Genomic DNA, 13,173 nt, shown 5'->3' with positions numbered 1-13,173 from the left:
GTGGTGGGGCTGCGTGTGAGAAAACACCCAGTGGCAGCTGGGAGAGGGCAGCCACCTCCTCAATGCTCAGGGGGTCACTGTGGCCAAATTCCCTTTCCTCACTGCTCTTTTAGCCCCCAGCCCCATCCTGTCACTCAGGCGCTCTCCAGTCGCCGTCTTGTCTTGCTGCCATGCATATGGTTGACCTGGGGGGTGAATACAGCCCTCCTTCCCCAGTGTGTGCACCTAGTTGTTGGATCTGATGACATGATTTCCTGGAGGCAGGACTCTGATTTCAATATCTGAGGATGTCAAATTTTAGCAGTCTGTCCTGTTTTCGGTGCTGCTCGTGCATCAAATACTCCAGCTCCAGGTCAAGGCTGTCTGATGTTTACCTTTGCTTGCAGGTCATCCCACCATCTCCATGGAAATGTGTATCATTTGTTAACACAGGTGAGGGCTCTTAACTTGTCTGGGTTTTGAAAACCAAATTATTTGTCAGCCCTTAAAAGGCCAATTCGAATTCATTCCAAATTTTATTTGATTAAAGTCATGATGCTTACGGTTAGAAAAATGAAATACAAATAGCCATAAGTTACTCTGTTTCAGATGGGTAAATGTCACACACAGAATGAAGGGATCTTTTTTACTAGGTTTAAGTGAAACAGAGTCTTTATTTAGTGTCATGTTTTTATTTAAAAGCATTTATTTAAAGTTCTAAAAAACAAAGAATTCAATAAAGGAAGACAGGTGCAACTGCAAATGATTAATGATATAATTCTCAGTACTTTATAAAGTGTCTAACGCTGAAGAGATTTATACAGTGCAGAATGGCAATTGTGCTTTGATGGAAGGAATAGGTAATCAATACCTGCAAGCTTAGAAAAAGTGTTCTATTTCCTCCTCTAATGATATAGGGTTTTTTGCAAGGCAAGGATGTCTGGAGCATGAGACACTTGGAAGAAGAATTAATTTGAAATCTGTAGTGGAAGATCAGTTTCAATTAAAACTGCACTTGAATGTCCATGAAAAAAAGCAGGCAGTTAGGCTTAAACCTTCTGATGGCTACTAGTGAATAAATGAATCCCACTGTGCTGTTCTTGATTATATTTTACAGGTTGTTGAGCTTCTTTTCTCTGGGTAGGGGATATAAGTTATTTAGTTTGGTCTCAAACTCAAAGATACAAATTCCTTTCTCACCCCCCTAGCTCTGCTTTGCCTTTTCACACTAATTGTTAAAGCTGGGATGGCCCCAATCCTGCCCAGCTGGGAATGGAGATGTTGGGGTCACGGCCTCTATTTCTGTCTAGAATTGCTGCCATAATGGTGTAGGTCATATTGCATGTAATAATTTGCATATCAAAAACTTCTGAAAGAAATTAATGGAAAACCTAGCCGTTTATAAAATCCTCTGCTGATTATCACTAGCAGGTCTTGAACTTCTAAATCAGAGTTTAGCCTGATGGCTTTAACTTGGGATGTCAGGACTTGGAGTCACTGCACCAGCACAAAGTTGGGGGTCTATTGCTGAGAGAGTTTAATTGCCTTAAAATTTTCTTTAATAATTCAGCACCAATACAGAAACATTTTATACCATCACATGAAGAGAGCAGATACTGCAAGGCTTTTTTTTTTGTAACTTATATATTTAGAACCAATTGAAGAGATGTATTGCTATTAAATTAATCCAAACAAGTTTAATTTTAAAAAAGCAGACAATGACACAAAGCTATATGACCCTTTAAAGGTCTGTGAAAAACTACATTTCGGTGAGAGTCAGTCCAGGTACCTAAGTCACGTGAGGTTTCAATTCAACATGGTAGTTTGCTTGTTTACCCTTATGGCTTATTTTATTCATTTTGACAAGACAGTTTTCACTGCAAATTGGTTGAGAACTGGCTATACTTTAAAAAAAAACCAGCCTTTGTGACAAGATGCATGGAAGGAACCCTACAGTCCCTGTTAAAATAAATCCATCTACTAAAAAAAAAAAAATCTCCCCATTGACTGAAGGGTCACCAAAATACTTAAAAAAGAAAATTTGAGTGCACAGCTCCTTTTGAATGCACAGCTGAAACCACTGCGATAGCCTCTGTGAGCAGAGTGCTTTTGAAAAGCTCACCCCATGTTTATAACAAAGCCAAAAAATGAGAGCTGGCAGGTTTGATGATTATGTGTAGTACTAAACACTTTAAAGCAAATTCCCAAATTTCATGGAGTAAATGCAAGGTTATATGAAAAGTAAATCTGAATTGCCAATTAGTTCACTGCAAACCAATTACTAAAAACATCCTGAATCAGGAAAAATATCTGTGTGTGAGTGGAACATGTTTGGTTTTCCCCATGTAGCGTTTTTAATAATTCGGTTCTCCTTGGCTGTGGTACATTGGGAAATCAACTGGAAGTGGCTTTTGCTGACAATACAAGTTGAACCATGAGATAAAAGAAACTGATTTTTAACCTGGGCAGATGATGTAGCTGATTTTTAAAGGATGTTGAGATTTTGCCTAATTGTAGTTGAAAGTAAAACACTTCCTTGTTGTTTTGGTTACCGTACAGCATTTGTGTGCGATGAATACAGCACAAAATCTTACTATTGATTAAATGTCCTGCATTAGCCCATGGGAAGATAGGAAGAATGCATTTTGCAACTAGACAGATTAAAACCCAGGGGCCAAATAAACTGGCCTTCACAACGCCTGGGTTTGGATGGCACTAATTGAATTTACATATGCTTATCAGATGCAAGGGTAATAAATGCATATTGGTGCATCATTTACTGCTGTCTGCCTATCGAACAGACATGCTGACTGTGTAGTTCAGAGGTACGATAAAGGTATGATATTGGGGTCTCAGGAGACCAGAGTTCAACTGTGGGTTGTAACTTGTTTTTTTGGTAGATGAGCTTGAGCAAATTGCTTCCCTTCTCAGGCCATCAATTTCCCTGTCTTTACATGAGAATAATGTTGCTGATCCCTGCTGTAAAGCTCTTCACAAACTGTGAGCAAAAAGTGCTTTACAAGAACTCTGTGCTCTTATTTCAGGAGCTTAAACCGCTGTTTGCACTCAAGTAAGATAATCTCTTAGTCTCTGTTAATACAGTTTAAGAGTTGGAGAGGGAGGTGATAAGAAAAATCTGAAATTCACTGGAGATCCTCCTGGACATGTTGCTGAGGGTCCCTGGTGTTATAGTGTATCTAGAGCTGGTGTGTGGCGGGGATGACAAGGTCATTGCCTGAAACCTTTTATTTTTACGTATCATTTTTATTGACTGTTTGTACTGGAGAACCTTGCAGAATGGACAGGGTGCGTTAGGGCTGTGGCAAATGACCTCTGGCAGATTTAGTGGTCGTTTGCGATACTATCTCTTGCAGCTCCACTGCTACACCATGAGACATTGCTGCTTTCCTACTCCCAGCAGCAGTGTTGGTGCAATCCTCTTGTGAAATTTAGTTAAACAATGTAGGGATTGAGTACTCATTAATACACCAAGAAGTAATCTGGAGCCAGCGAGAGCTCTGGAAAATGAGCAGGATGCAGTCTTCCTCCTGTGCCTTGTGAGTTGAGTGGACAGCTGCGATAACAGCTAATATCTTAACACTTTAAAGTATTTTTTAGTAGTTTATGCTGAGCCTGTAAAGACCCTGACGTGCTGGGGACAGAGGCTGCTGGTGTCATTTCTCTTTGCAGCTGTAGCACTCTCTTCTCTTACTGACCTTCCATGGTAGCTAGCGATGGGCTCACAAAATACAGAATCTTATATTACTTTCCAGACCTTAAACTACTTCCTGCAGAGAGACTAGAGAGTGGAGAGGTGTAGGAGGGGAGAAGAGGTGACAATATTTGGCTCTGTGTCTGCTTTTGACTAGCTGTCATGTAATATGGATGGCTCTGATGTGCCCAGGTACAGCCACATATGCAAGACACTGTCAGCCCTTGGAGCTTCTCATTTCCTGCTAATACTTGACTTGACTTGTTTTGAGAGAGTAGTTCGCATCAGGTAAGAACAGACTGTGCTAATAAAGAAAACAGAAAACTCACTTAAGAAGAGCAGCAAAAGAAAGTTATAGTATTTTCCTGACAGGTCATTGTCGTCTTTATGTCCTCTATACAGAGTAATTTTTTTTTCCTTTGTTGTTTTCTTCAAATTTACTGATATACCTTTAGCTTAGTTCTTTCTTTTTATCTTTTCTGGCTTCAAAACCTGCAGAAGAAATGAAAGCATTAATAAAGATCGTATTATCTAGGCAGAGTGTTGCACAAACACAAGTTAATGGGTAGCTGTTACATTATTTGTCTCGTGAAAAGGTAAACTGTGTAGTAATATGCTAAGGCTGAAGCTTTAGGAAAGTTCCTGTAACACCATGCTAATTGATAACATATGAAGGAGGAGAACTTGGGAATTGCAGATGGGTTATAGAATAGTAATTAAAAAAAAAAAAAGGCCATTGTTCGTTACTGCTAGAGGCAAAGCTGGAGTACTGCGAATGGATTTCAATCTCCCATCAGTTTACAAGTCTTAACCTCTTTTAAACGTGAGAAGTGTAACTGTGGTGGAGTTACCTGGGGAGCTTAAGTGCTTCATCCTCTTAAGTAAGAGTTGTCTAGAACTATTGAGCCACTAGAAGCTTAATTGGCATTGGTATTTTTTTAACAGGTACCTATGGTCCCGAGCACTGGGTTACTTCCAGCGAGAAGTGCGGAGGGTCTCACCAGTCTCCCATAGACATCGTAGACCATCAGGCCTATGTTGGAGATGAGTATCAAGAACTGCAGCTTGATGGTTTTGACAATGAATCTTCGAACAAGACTTGGATGAAAAACACAGGAAAAACGGGTATGTTCTCATCTGTTTGTCTTCACAGCCTGCCTGCAGTCAATTAAAAACTCAGGCTGTATTCCACCCTCCTCCTTTTTCATTGTTCTGCTGTTTGGGTTTTACTGCCTTTTTTTGGTGTTTTGTTTTGTGTTGTTTTTTTTTTTTTAATATAATTTTCCAGTAGCAGCCACCTATCTCTGCCTCTACATTCTGTGCAAAGCTAGAAAGCTAGTTCTGTAGATTGATTTTAAGGGTTTGCAGTTTTTTTTAAAGGAAATTTTTTTTTTTAGGTTCTCAGTATAAGGTAATTCTCTTGGTAGGCAGTTGTTCCTCAGAATAAAAGGCTGTATAAGAGTTTCAAGGTGTAACCTTGAATTAGCAGCTTCGGGAGGCTGTAACATCTAATCCAAAAGAATGCTGAGATGCAAGGCTCAGACTTTTGTGGGAAAGGGGATGTCTTAGAAATTGGAAGATTTTAGAGAAGAAAGAGCAGTAACTGCTCAGAGTGGTGGGGGCTTATTAATTTGTTTCTGATATGATTATAACACTGTTCTTCACTGAACTGAATCCTCTTCTGCTCTGTCTGGTCTGGCTTTTAGAGAAAAGAACAGTCAGTGTACTGCTTATTTTTACCAAAACAGTTCACCAAAAGGTCAAGGTTGATTTATATGCAAAGCTGCATGCATTTGATTACTCTTTAATTCTAAAAATATAAAAAGCAGAAATTATAAGGCCACCCTCTTCATTTGACAAGGTCAAATATTTTTAGGGAATTGGATTAAACCACTAATTAATTCAATTTTATTTATTGGAAGTATATTTTTATCTTTATTAACATTTGACATGCATCTCTCCAGTGCTTTATGTAACATGTCCCTAGTCAGAGGTCTGCTAGCAAAAACCAGGGCATGTACCTGCTCTGGGAGTTTGCAACACAGCTGTGCAATCAGCGTGACCTCAGATGCACCCACGGCTTCCAGGGGACTTTGGATCTCAGCGGCTACCTGGAGTCCAGCAAGCGCTTCAGATCCACTTCCAGCACTTCAGGATCTTAGCAGGAATTGAGAGTTGTTGCCCCTCAGATGACATGGAGCGACAGGCTGTGATCCTGTTTTCTTTCACCACAAAGCAAATGCAGTCAACTTAAACCACCACCAAGCAGAGCTTGGGTTTTTGATGCATTACTGACGGGTTTTTCCAGCTTCACTAAAGAAATGCTCCTGTTCGCTTTGAAATCCTGACTTTGTTTCCCTTTGTAGCAACATGAAGTTCAGGCAAGGCTGAATGCTATGGAAATTTGGTGCTTAATTAATCTATTCATGTTATGCACCCTGCCCTTTTGGTCACAGGGTGGTGTTTGTAATAACCAGCAATAAATGTAATTAGAAATACCATGAAAAAGTGGTGGTCTTATTCTTCTAAGAAAGATGCTAATGCTATACTGTATGTGTAATAGGAACATATTGCTGCGCATATAATAGGAAACCATGTTAAACCAAAACGTGCCAGCAAGTTTTCCAGTCTCCATGCAGTTGGCAATGAAAGCTGTATCTTCAGTCTTCTCTGCTGGGTGATTTTAGCACTGCTGCTATATTTGATTTCCTCACCCATTGGGGTATGGATTTTTGCTGACAAGTTATTGCTTCGCAAAGCAACAGTAACTGTCACTTTTCTTGGTAACTTACGGCCTTTTCTGGTAACTTGAAGGCTCTTTTTGCCTTGCTGTCATCCCTGATTTCTTCTGCTGAGCTCTTAACTCCTCCCTTATTTTATCAAGTCCCATTCCTTTTCTTGATTTTCTGACCTTTTGAAGAAACTCGTCTGGGGTTAATTTTTAAGGTGGTAAGTGGTAGAGCCGCAAACCAAGTAGGATGTTTTGGCTTGTGGGTAGAACATAGAGGCAGGTTGTGCCATAAATTGCTATGTATTTTGGCAGCAGTGTCTTGGAGCAGATGGCCACATGAGACCTTCATATTGCAGACTGAGAGAGACAGTAAACTAAATATCTGTTTAAGCAATGGTGACGGATGTAAAGGGCATTTCTCAGCACATAATGACTGGTTAAAAGAGACGGGTCTGAGGGAAAGCCAAAGGCCCTTAACCTTGATGCTCATTAACTGGCAGGAAATACGTTACTTCGGTTATTGTTATTGCTGTTGGACCTAGTAATTTTTTTTTTAGGATAGAACAATTAGTTATTTTTATGCTCCAAAATGTTAAAAGGTAAAAAGGTTATTGCTCTTCAGATTTGTTGTGCTCTTTCTTGTTGTGTCCCACCCCCACACCTACCCCATATCAGGTAGAGGGCAAAGAATGTACAGAAAATAGCATTTCATTCAGAAAATAGAGATGGAGTCATTAAGCCCCTGCCTTGACTGGAAATGCTTTTGTGCATGATTACTCTGGCAAAGGCACTAATGTGGGTTTGATTTCATCACCATAGTAGCTGGTTCCCAAGTGGTAAAGATCACTTGGAGAGTATAAGTACATTTCATAGTCCTCTTTGCATTCGTTGTTTTCATTTGTGCCACCTTATAATTAAGTGTTAGCCTGGTGTCAGCCAGGGCCTGAGGCTGACGAGGCTTCTTGGAGCCTGGCCTTGTCCCATGGGAGGAGCGCCCATGGGAGCAGTACCCTCTCCAGCATTACACAAATGTCACCACTTTACCCCGTTTTAGGTCGCTGAGAACTTTGAAAAACTCCTTCTACTTAGAGAAACCTACTAAAATTTCTGCCAGAGATGTGTTTTTTTTAAGTACTTTTCCTACATGATGTGCATTGCTCTTGGCTGGTCCTGACCATCAGAGCTGCTCTGCTAAGGCAGGGGAAGAGCTGCTTTGTATCCAGGTTTATTTTTGCTCTCACAGGGGTGATGGGCATACAGCTTCAGCCCTGATCCTGCAAATGGCATCACACAACTGTGATCCTGGTGGCTGTGCACCACCTTCTTTGGTTTTGTAATCTCAGTTATATAGTATTTTAAATTAGTGGGCTTTGGGGTTGATTCCTTGCTGTGGACTCCACAGAAATCACTGGATAAAAGCAGTGGCTGCCAAAGCCTGGTAAGGTGATGTTTGTTTATTGCAGTCCTGAATACTGGAGATCACATGGAAGGGAAGGAAGCCCCCAAATCACTGGCAATAAGGGGATGCTGCTAAGATAGGAAGGTGATGGGAACATGTGTCATACAGCTCAGCAGTGTAAGAAATACTGTAAAACGAACAATTAGATGAACATTTCAGATTGTACATCCTCCTAATTATCCTTTTAATTATTCATCTAAAACAAGTAAAATGACCCCTGACAGAGCCATAAATGATTTAGGAACTATCAAATATTTATTAGATGCAACTGAATCCCTACAGAGGTTTTTAACAGATGCACACGAATCTGCTTTCCTGTATTCCTCACCTCCTACAATTTTATCTATGGAATTTATAACCAATTGAGTGAGATTTTCAGCATTTAAAATACTGCTGAGCTTGTTGAGAATTTTTTAAGGGAGGAAGAGAGCAGTGGTGCTTTCAGTCACTTAAGTTTCACAGATGTGGTGTAAGACAGTGACCACGAGCAGTGCCCTGGCTGACACAGGCAGTATGCTACAGCCAGTCCTGCAACACCCGTCTTCCTACACAAACGCTTTGATGCAAAGGGAGTGCCAAAAGAACCAGAAATCATGGAAGAAACCAGTCCCATGATGTCACTACACAATTTAGAAACATCTGCAGTTTAACATTTAGACAGTTTTAACGTAAACAATTTAAAGTTGAGATGTGTCTAAATTGTGCAGTTGCACCTGAGATGAGGCTGCTGTAGCCAGTCTGTACTCATGGGGGGCAGCCCCGATGTGGCAGAAAGCCTAGCCTGCAGCAGAGCCTGCCACTGACACACCAACAGAGGAATAACTTTTATTTCACAACTACCTTTTTTGTTTTTTTCAGCAGTGAATAAAAGCCTCCCTCTTACATAATAAAATTGGGTTTATATTAATGTTCCCGTTGTGATGACACAGTTGGCTTGAGAACACAGAGAAATCCTTGTGGGTTGTGCTATTCCCATTAAAAAAAAAAATAATCCCCCAAACCAACCCAAAAACTTTAATCACAGGATTCTGGGCACAGCAAGCAGTGGTCTGCAATGGCTTTTACAAGAACAAAGTTCTAATTTTAGTTCTGTTTTTAAGCAACAGTTTAGTAATGGATGAGAAGAAAAGATTTTGTAGGGAGTAATTTTTAGGAATAATGCGTATTAAAAATGGGGGATGCTAGAAAGGGAGGTGGTCTTGTAGTCAGAGCAGCAGACAGGAATTTATTGAAAGCTGGATTCAGTTCTTGGTTGGACCATAGACCTCCCTGTAACATGTACTAGCTTCCACCGTAAAATTTTGCCCTCTGTTTGGACCTACAGCTTTTGTTGTTACATAAAATACAAAGGCTTTTGGAAATGAAAAGAAAATACAAAGAAGATCCTTTTGACCCTTATTGAATCACATAATAATAATGTCAGAGTTACTGTAATAAAACCCAGTTCTTACAGAGGATGTGTCATGAGTGGGTCTCAAAACTGTTATTGTCGCTCTCCCCATTTTACAGAAAGGAGGAGCAGGGAGGCTAAGGAAAGTACCCACCATGCCCAGCAGTAGAGGTGGGACAGGGCACAGGGGTTTCCCGCCCCAACAAAATAGAGGAAATCCCACAAACAGAGGATCCATTCTTTTCCTAACTTGCGATCTACAAACCTTTGGTGGTTTGTAAGGCTAAGGAATGCAGTCAGCCATTACTCTCTGGAACCATATTAAACAGGTTTCAATGGAGTTTGCTATTTAAATTTTAAATTCAGAGTCCAATAAGGAGGGCAAAGTCCTTGAGAAATTTGGACTTTGGGATTTTCTGTAGTCTATGGAACTTCATAATCACTTCCATAATTAGCCAGCATTACTTGTAGACTTTTTTTAAACCCATCCCTATAAAGAGGAATATGATGACCTGACATATTACTTGCATTAGAAGTATTCTAATATAATGAGGAAAACCTGTAAATGCTTCGAAAAAACTCTGCTAAGAACATCTTTCTCCTTGTTCTGTGTGTGCAGTTGCTATCCTGCTGAAGGACGATTATTTTGTCAGTGGTGCTGGGTTGCCGGGCAGATTCAAAGCAGAGAAAGTGGAGTTTCACTGGGGTCAAAGCAACGGATCAGCTGGCTCTGAGCACAGCATCAATGGCAAGAGGTTCCCCGTTGAGGTGAGTGGAAAGACAGGCGCTTACATTCTCAAAAAAAATAAAATCAGAATGTATTGCTGTAGTTTGAGACGACTGTGAAATAGGGCAATGTTTCCTTCAATGAACATATCACTTTCAAGGCCCTTCCGGCCCTCACAGCACTCTATCTATCATCTCTTATGTGCTTTTGCAATGTCAGCTCTGAGCTCTGCTTTGCTAGCATTGCCAGCTCTCATGTCCCATGGGTTAAGTTGCAAACAGCCACTTTTCTCATTTCCCCCATAAGCTTTTCATGTGTGGGAGGATCTCCTTGCAAATATCCGCAAAATGACCTCGTTGTCCTCCAAATCTTTTCTTTCCCATGATGCCTACAAACAAATAGCAGCAGTTTGGGAGCCGTCATGCTGAGACCACTGTCTTTCATCAGTATTGCTTCCTTGCACACGTACGGCCTTCCCTCTACCTGTGTTCGGCTGCGGTCCCTTGCCTTGTACTAACAGGACATCTACGTAGATCTGTGCAAACAGCTGTGCGTTTGTTCTGCCGGTGCAGGAGCCAGCCGGACCCGCGCCAGCCCCGCTCCGCCAGTCGCCCAGCTATCATAGCAGAGCGCTGTGCTGCAGCGGGAGCAAGGTACCGCCTCGGGCACAGCACCCTGCGAACGCGGCCCTGTTCGGAGCACGGGGCTGGGCCGCTGTCTGCAACGGACTGCAAGGATGTGCTGTTAGATGGCAGGGAGGGTCCCGGCGCTGCGGGCTGCTGCGGAGCCTGGTGTGGAGGGGTCTTGGCTTGTGACTGATAGTCCTAGGTCACTCTGTTGCCAGTGCAGTATTTTCCATGACGACAGAGATTGTTGATACTTTTCACTTTATATTCAAGATTTTCAATGTTGGGATAAATGAGACGTTGTCTGGGACCTTTGCCCCTCGGTAAGCAGACAAGCACTTTTAGAGTGTGCCATGTGGACATGAGCAGGTTGAGGGGAGCTGTCCTTGCCCAGAAAGCTCATGTGTGGACAGAAATGGTTGTCTTGTTAGCTGGGTCTTGCAAGAACTTGATTGTTCTTGCACGTAATTCCTTACATGTGGCTTTAGCCCAGTCGCTTATCAGGAGGTGGGAAGGAGCTTCCAAAGCACAAAGGGAGGTTGTAGTAGACTCTGGTGCATGACCAGAACCTCCAGTTTTCACCTCCCTGCTCCAACTGCCCCATCACGTGAGAATTAGAAGCTATTTTTTGTCTCACAGTTCTGAACCTGTATGTTCAGATGTTCTGTGAGGCAGAGGTTTCTTATTTTCTTACTTTTTAATGAGCTTTTCCAACACCTTCTGGCTTGATGTAGCTGTGGTTTCTCGCAAAGGGCCACCCGTGAACACATGGAGCAAAGGTCCAAACATTGTCATGCTGCCCTGTCTGTCTCAGTTGGCCATACTGATATTTGTAACCCTGGTTTTGGGTGGCAGAAGGGAGCACTCAGGAAGTCTACAGAGCCAGTAAACTCCTCTTCTGAAATTTCAGCGAGTGGAGATGGTAAAGAAGCCTGGGCCTTCTTGTTCGTGTCAGAAATAGTATTTCCACTTCACAAACCCTTTCTTATGATGCCAAGGCTGTTTGATGCGGGCTTGATGAATGGAAACTATTTGGAAAAAAGCAAATTCCCAAGAAATAATTTTCCTTTGGTTTAAATATTCTTAATTTTCTTTTCAGTGGGTTGGAATACTAATTTTTTTCTACTTTAAAATTGGGGGGGAGGGAGGGAGAGGAAGGGAGACTGCCACTAGGTCACTTGTTTGTGAATTCTGTGCAAAATTAATTGCTCTATCAGAAAGGTTTACTGTTAATCCTAATAAAGGAAATGAAATTTTCAAAGTGATTTGTATTCATTGCAATGACATGAACCTCTGTTCTCTAGCCTTCCGGGGTATGATGGCATCGCAGAATTCTCACAGCCTTTTCTTTACTATTTTTTTAAAGGAAGAGCAGTTTCCAAACCAAACCTTTCCCTGTTGTGATGCTACCTACCTCCTGCCCAAGAATTCCAAATTTCAGTTGTGCTGAAAAGGATTTTCATGGGTGGATTTTGAAGGGTCCAGTAGGTCTAAAGTGATGAAACGGAGTCCTTCTTGCTGATACATGTGAAAGTAGTCCTCATAGTTGGGATTAGACCTCTCAAACAGTAACTGTACATCTATGCATGGTGGAGCTTTTAATTTGTAATGGTAATTGCAGTTCAGCTTGCAACTGTCTGATGCAACCCTGATTGCCTGATGCTGGGAGGTCTGTGCCAGAAAAACTGTACTTCATTTGAGAAGTGGCATTTCTAGGAAGGCTGTAGAAAGGAAAACCAAAACTCTATCCTATGGAAAGCAAAGCCCAAATCATTCTGATTGTTCTGAGCCTGTGGATCTATGTAAAGCTTTTACTGAGCATGCAGGTCTGCAGCAGTTACACTGGCCATGCAGCTGAAAGGAAACGTTTTGAGTCTAACTGTGCAACCAGATGTGGACTGTGCAAAATCCGTTAGTTCCAAAGCACATCCCAAGGGAACGCAGATAGATCAGCTTCATCCATAGACTATGCTCTGTGCACATGAAGTTTAGATGTTTTTTCCTCTGGGAAACAAAGTGCTTGCTTGGTAGTCTTTTTTTCTTGAAGAGGATGCAGAAACTAATTAGAAATGTCAGATATAATACAGAGCATTATTGTTTGACCACGTTGTTTGGTTTTTATTATTACAACTAATGTGTCAGATGGTAAGGCTGTCTACGTTAATTGGTTTCCTTCATTGAAGCCCATCTGGATCATATTTTTTTGTGATTTATATGTTAAATTAGTTGGTAAGATATATGAGAACATCCTTTTGTTTCCTGCTTTAAAGGCATGTTGGATCAAAGACGTATTATCTTGCAGTACTTTTATGCATATGTAGCATATTGTGATTCCTTTTCAAACCATGGCATATGTAATGATATTCTTTCATTACGTGGTCTTGATTGCTTATTTGTTGATTAGGTTTTCTTTGGTGATACTTGAGCCTTAGGAAGGCATCATCATGAACTTGACTGTCTCTCAAGTACCATTCGTGAACGGAGATATCCATGTGCTTCAAACTTTCATCCACAGCCAGATTCCAGTTTGATACCAGACCTGGTCAGCA

At 41.3% G+C, this 13,173-nt stretch overlaps 1 protein-coding gene across 1 annotated transcript in view; it reads left to right on the top strand.

The window, feature by feature from the left end:
• The window catches only part of PTPRG (protein tyrosine phosphatase receptor type G), a 420,049-nt gene that overhangs the window by 218,007 nt on the left and 188,869 nt on the right, over positions 1-13,173 (top strand). The window contains exons 3-4 of the mRNA XM_064453587.1: positions 4,637-4,816; positions 9,891-10,039. Of these exons, the coding sequence (XP_064309657.1) occupies positions 4,637-4,816; positions 9,891-10,039 (329 nt within the window). The remainder of the gene's footprint in view (positions 1-4,636; positions 4,817-9,890; positions 10,040-13,173) is intronic.

This window comes from Phalacrocorax carbo, chromosome 6 (genome assembly GCF_963921805.1).
Source record: "Phalacrocorax carbo chromosome 6, bPhaCar2.1, whole genome shotgun sequence".
NCBI lineage: Eukaryota > Metazoa > Chordata > Aves > Suliformes > Phalacrocoracidae > Phalacrocorax > Phalacrocorax carbo.
Note: the sequence above shows the minus strand (reverse complement) of the source record. Positions and strands in the feature narration are given on the sequence as shown.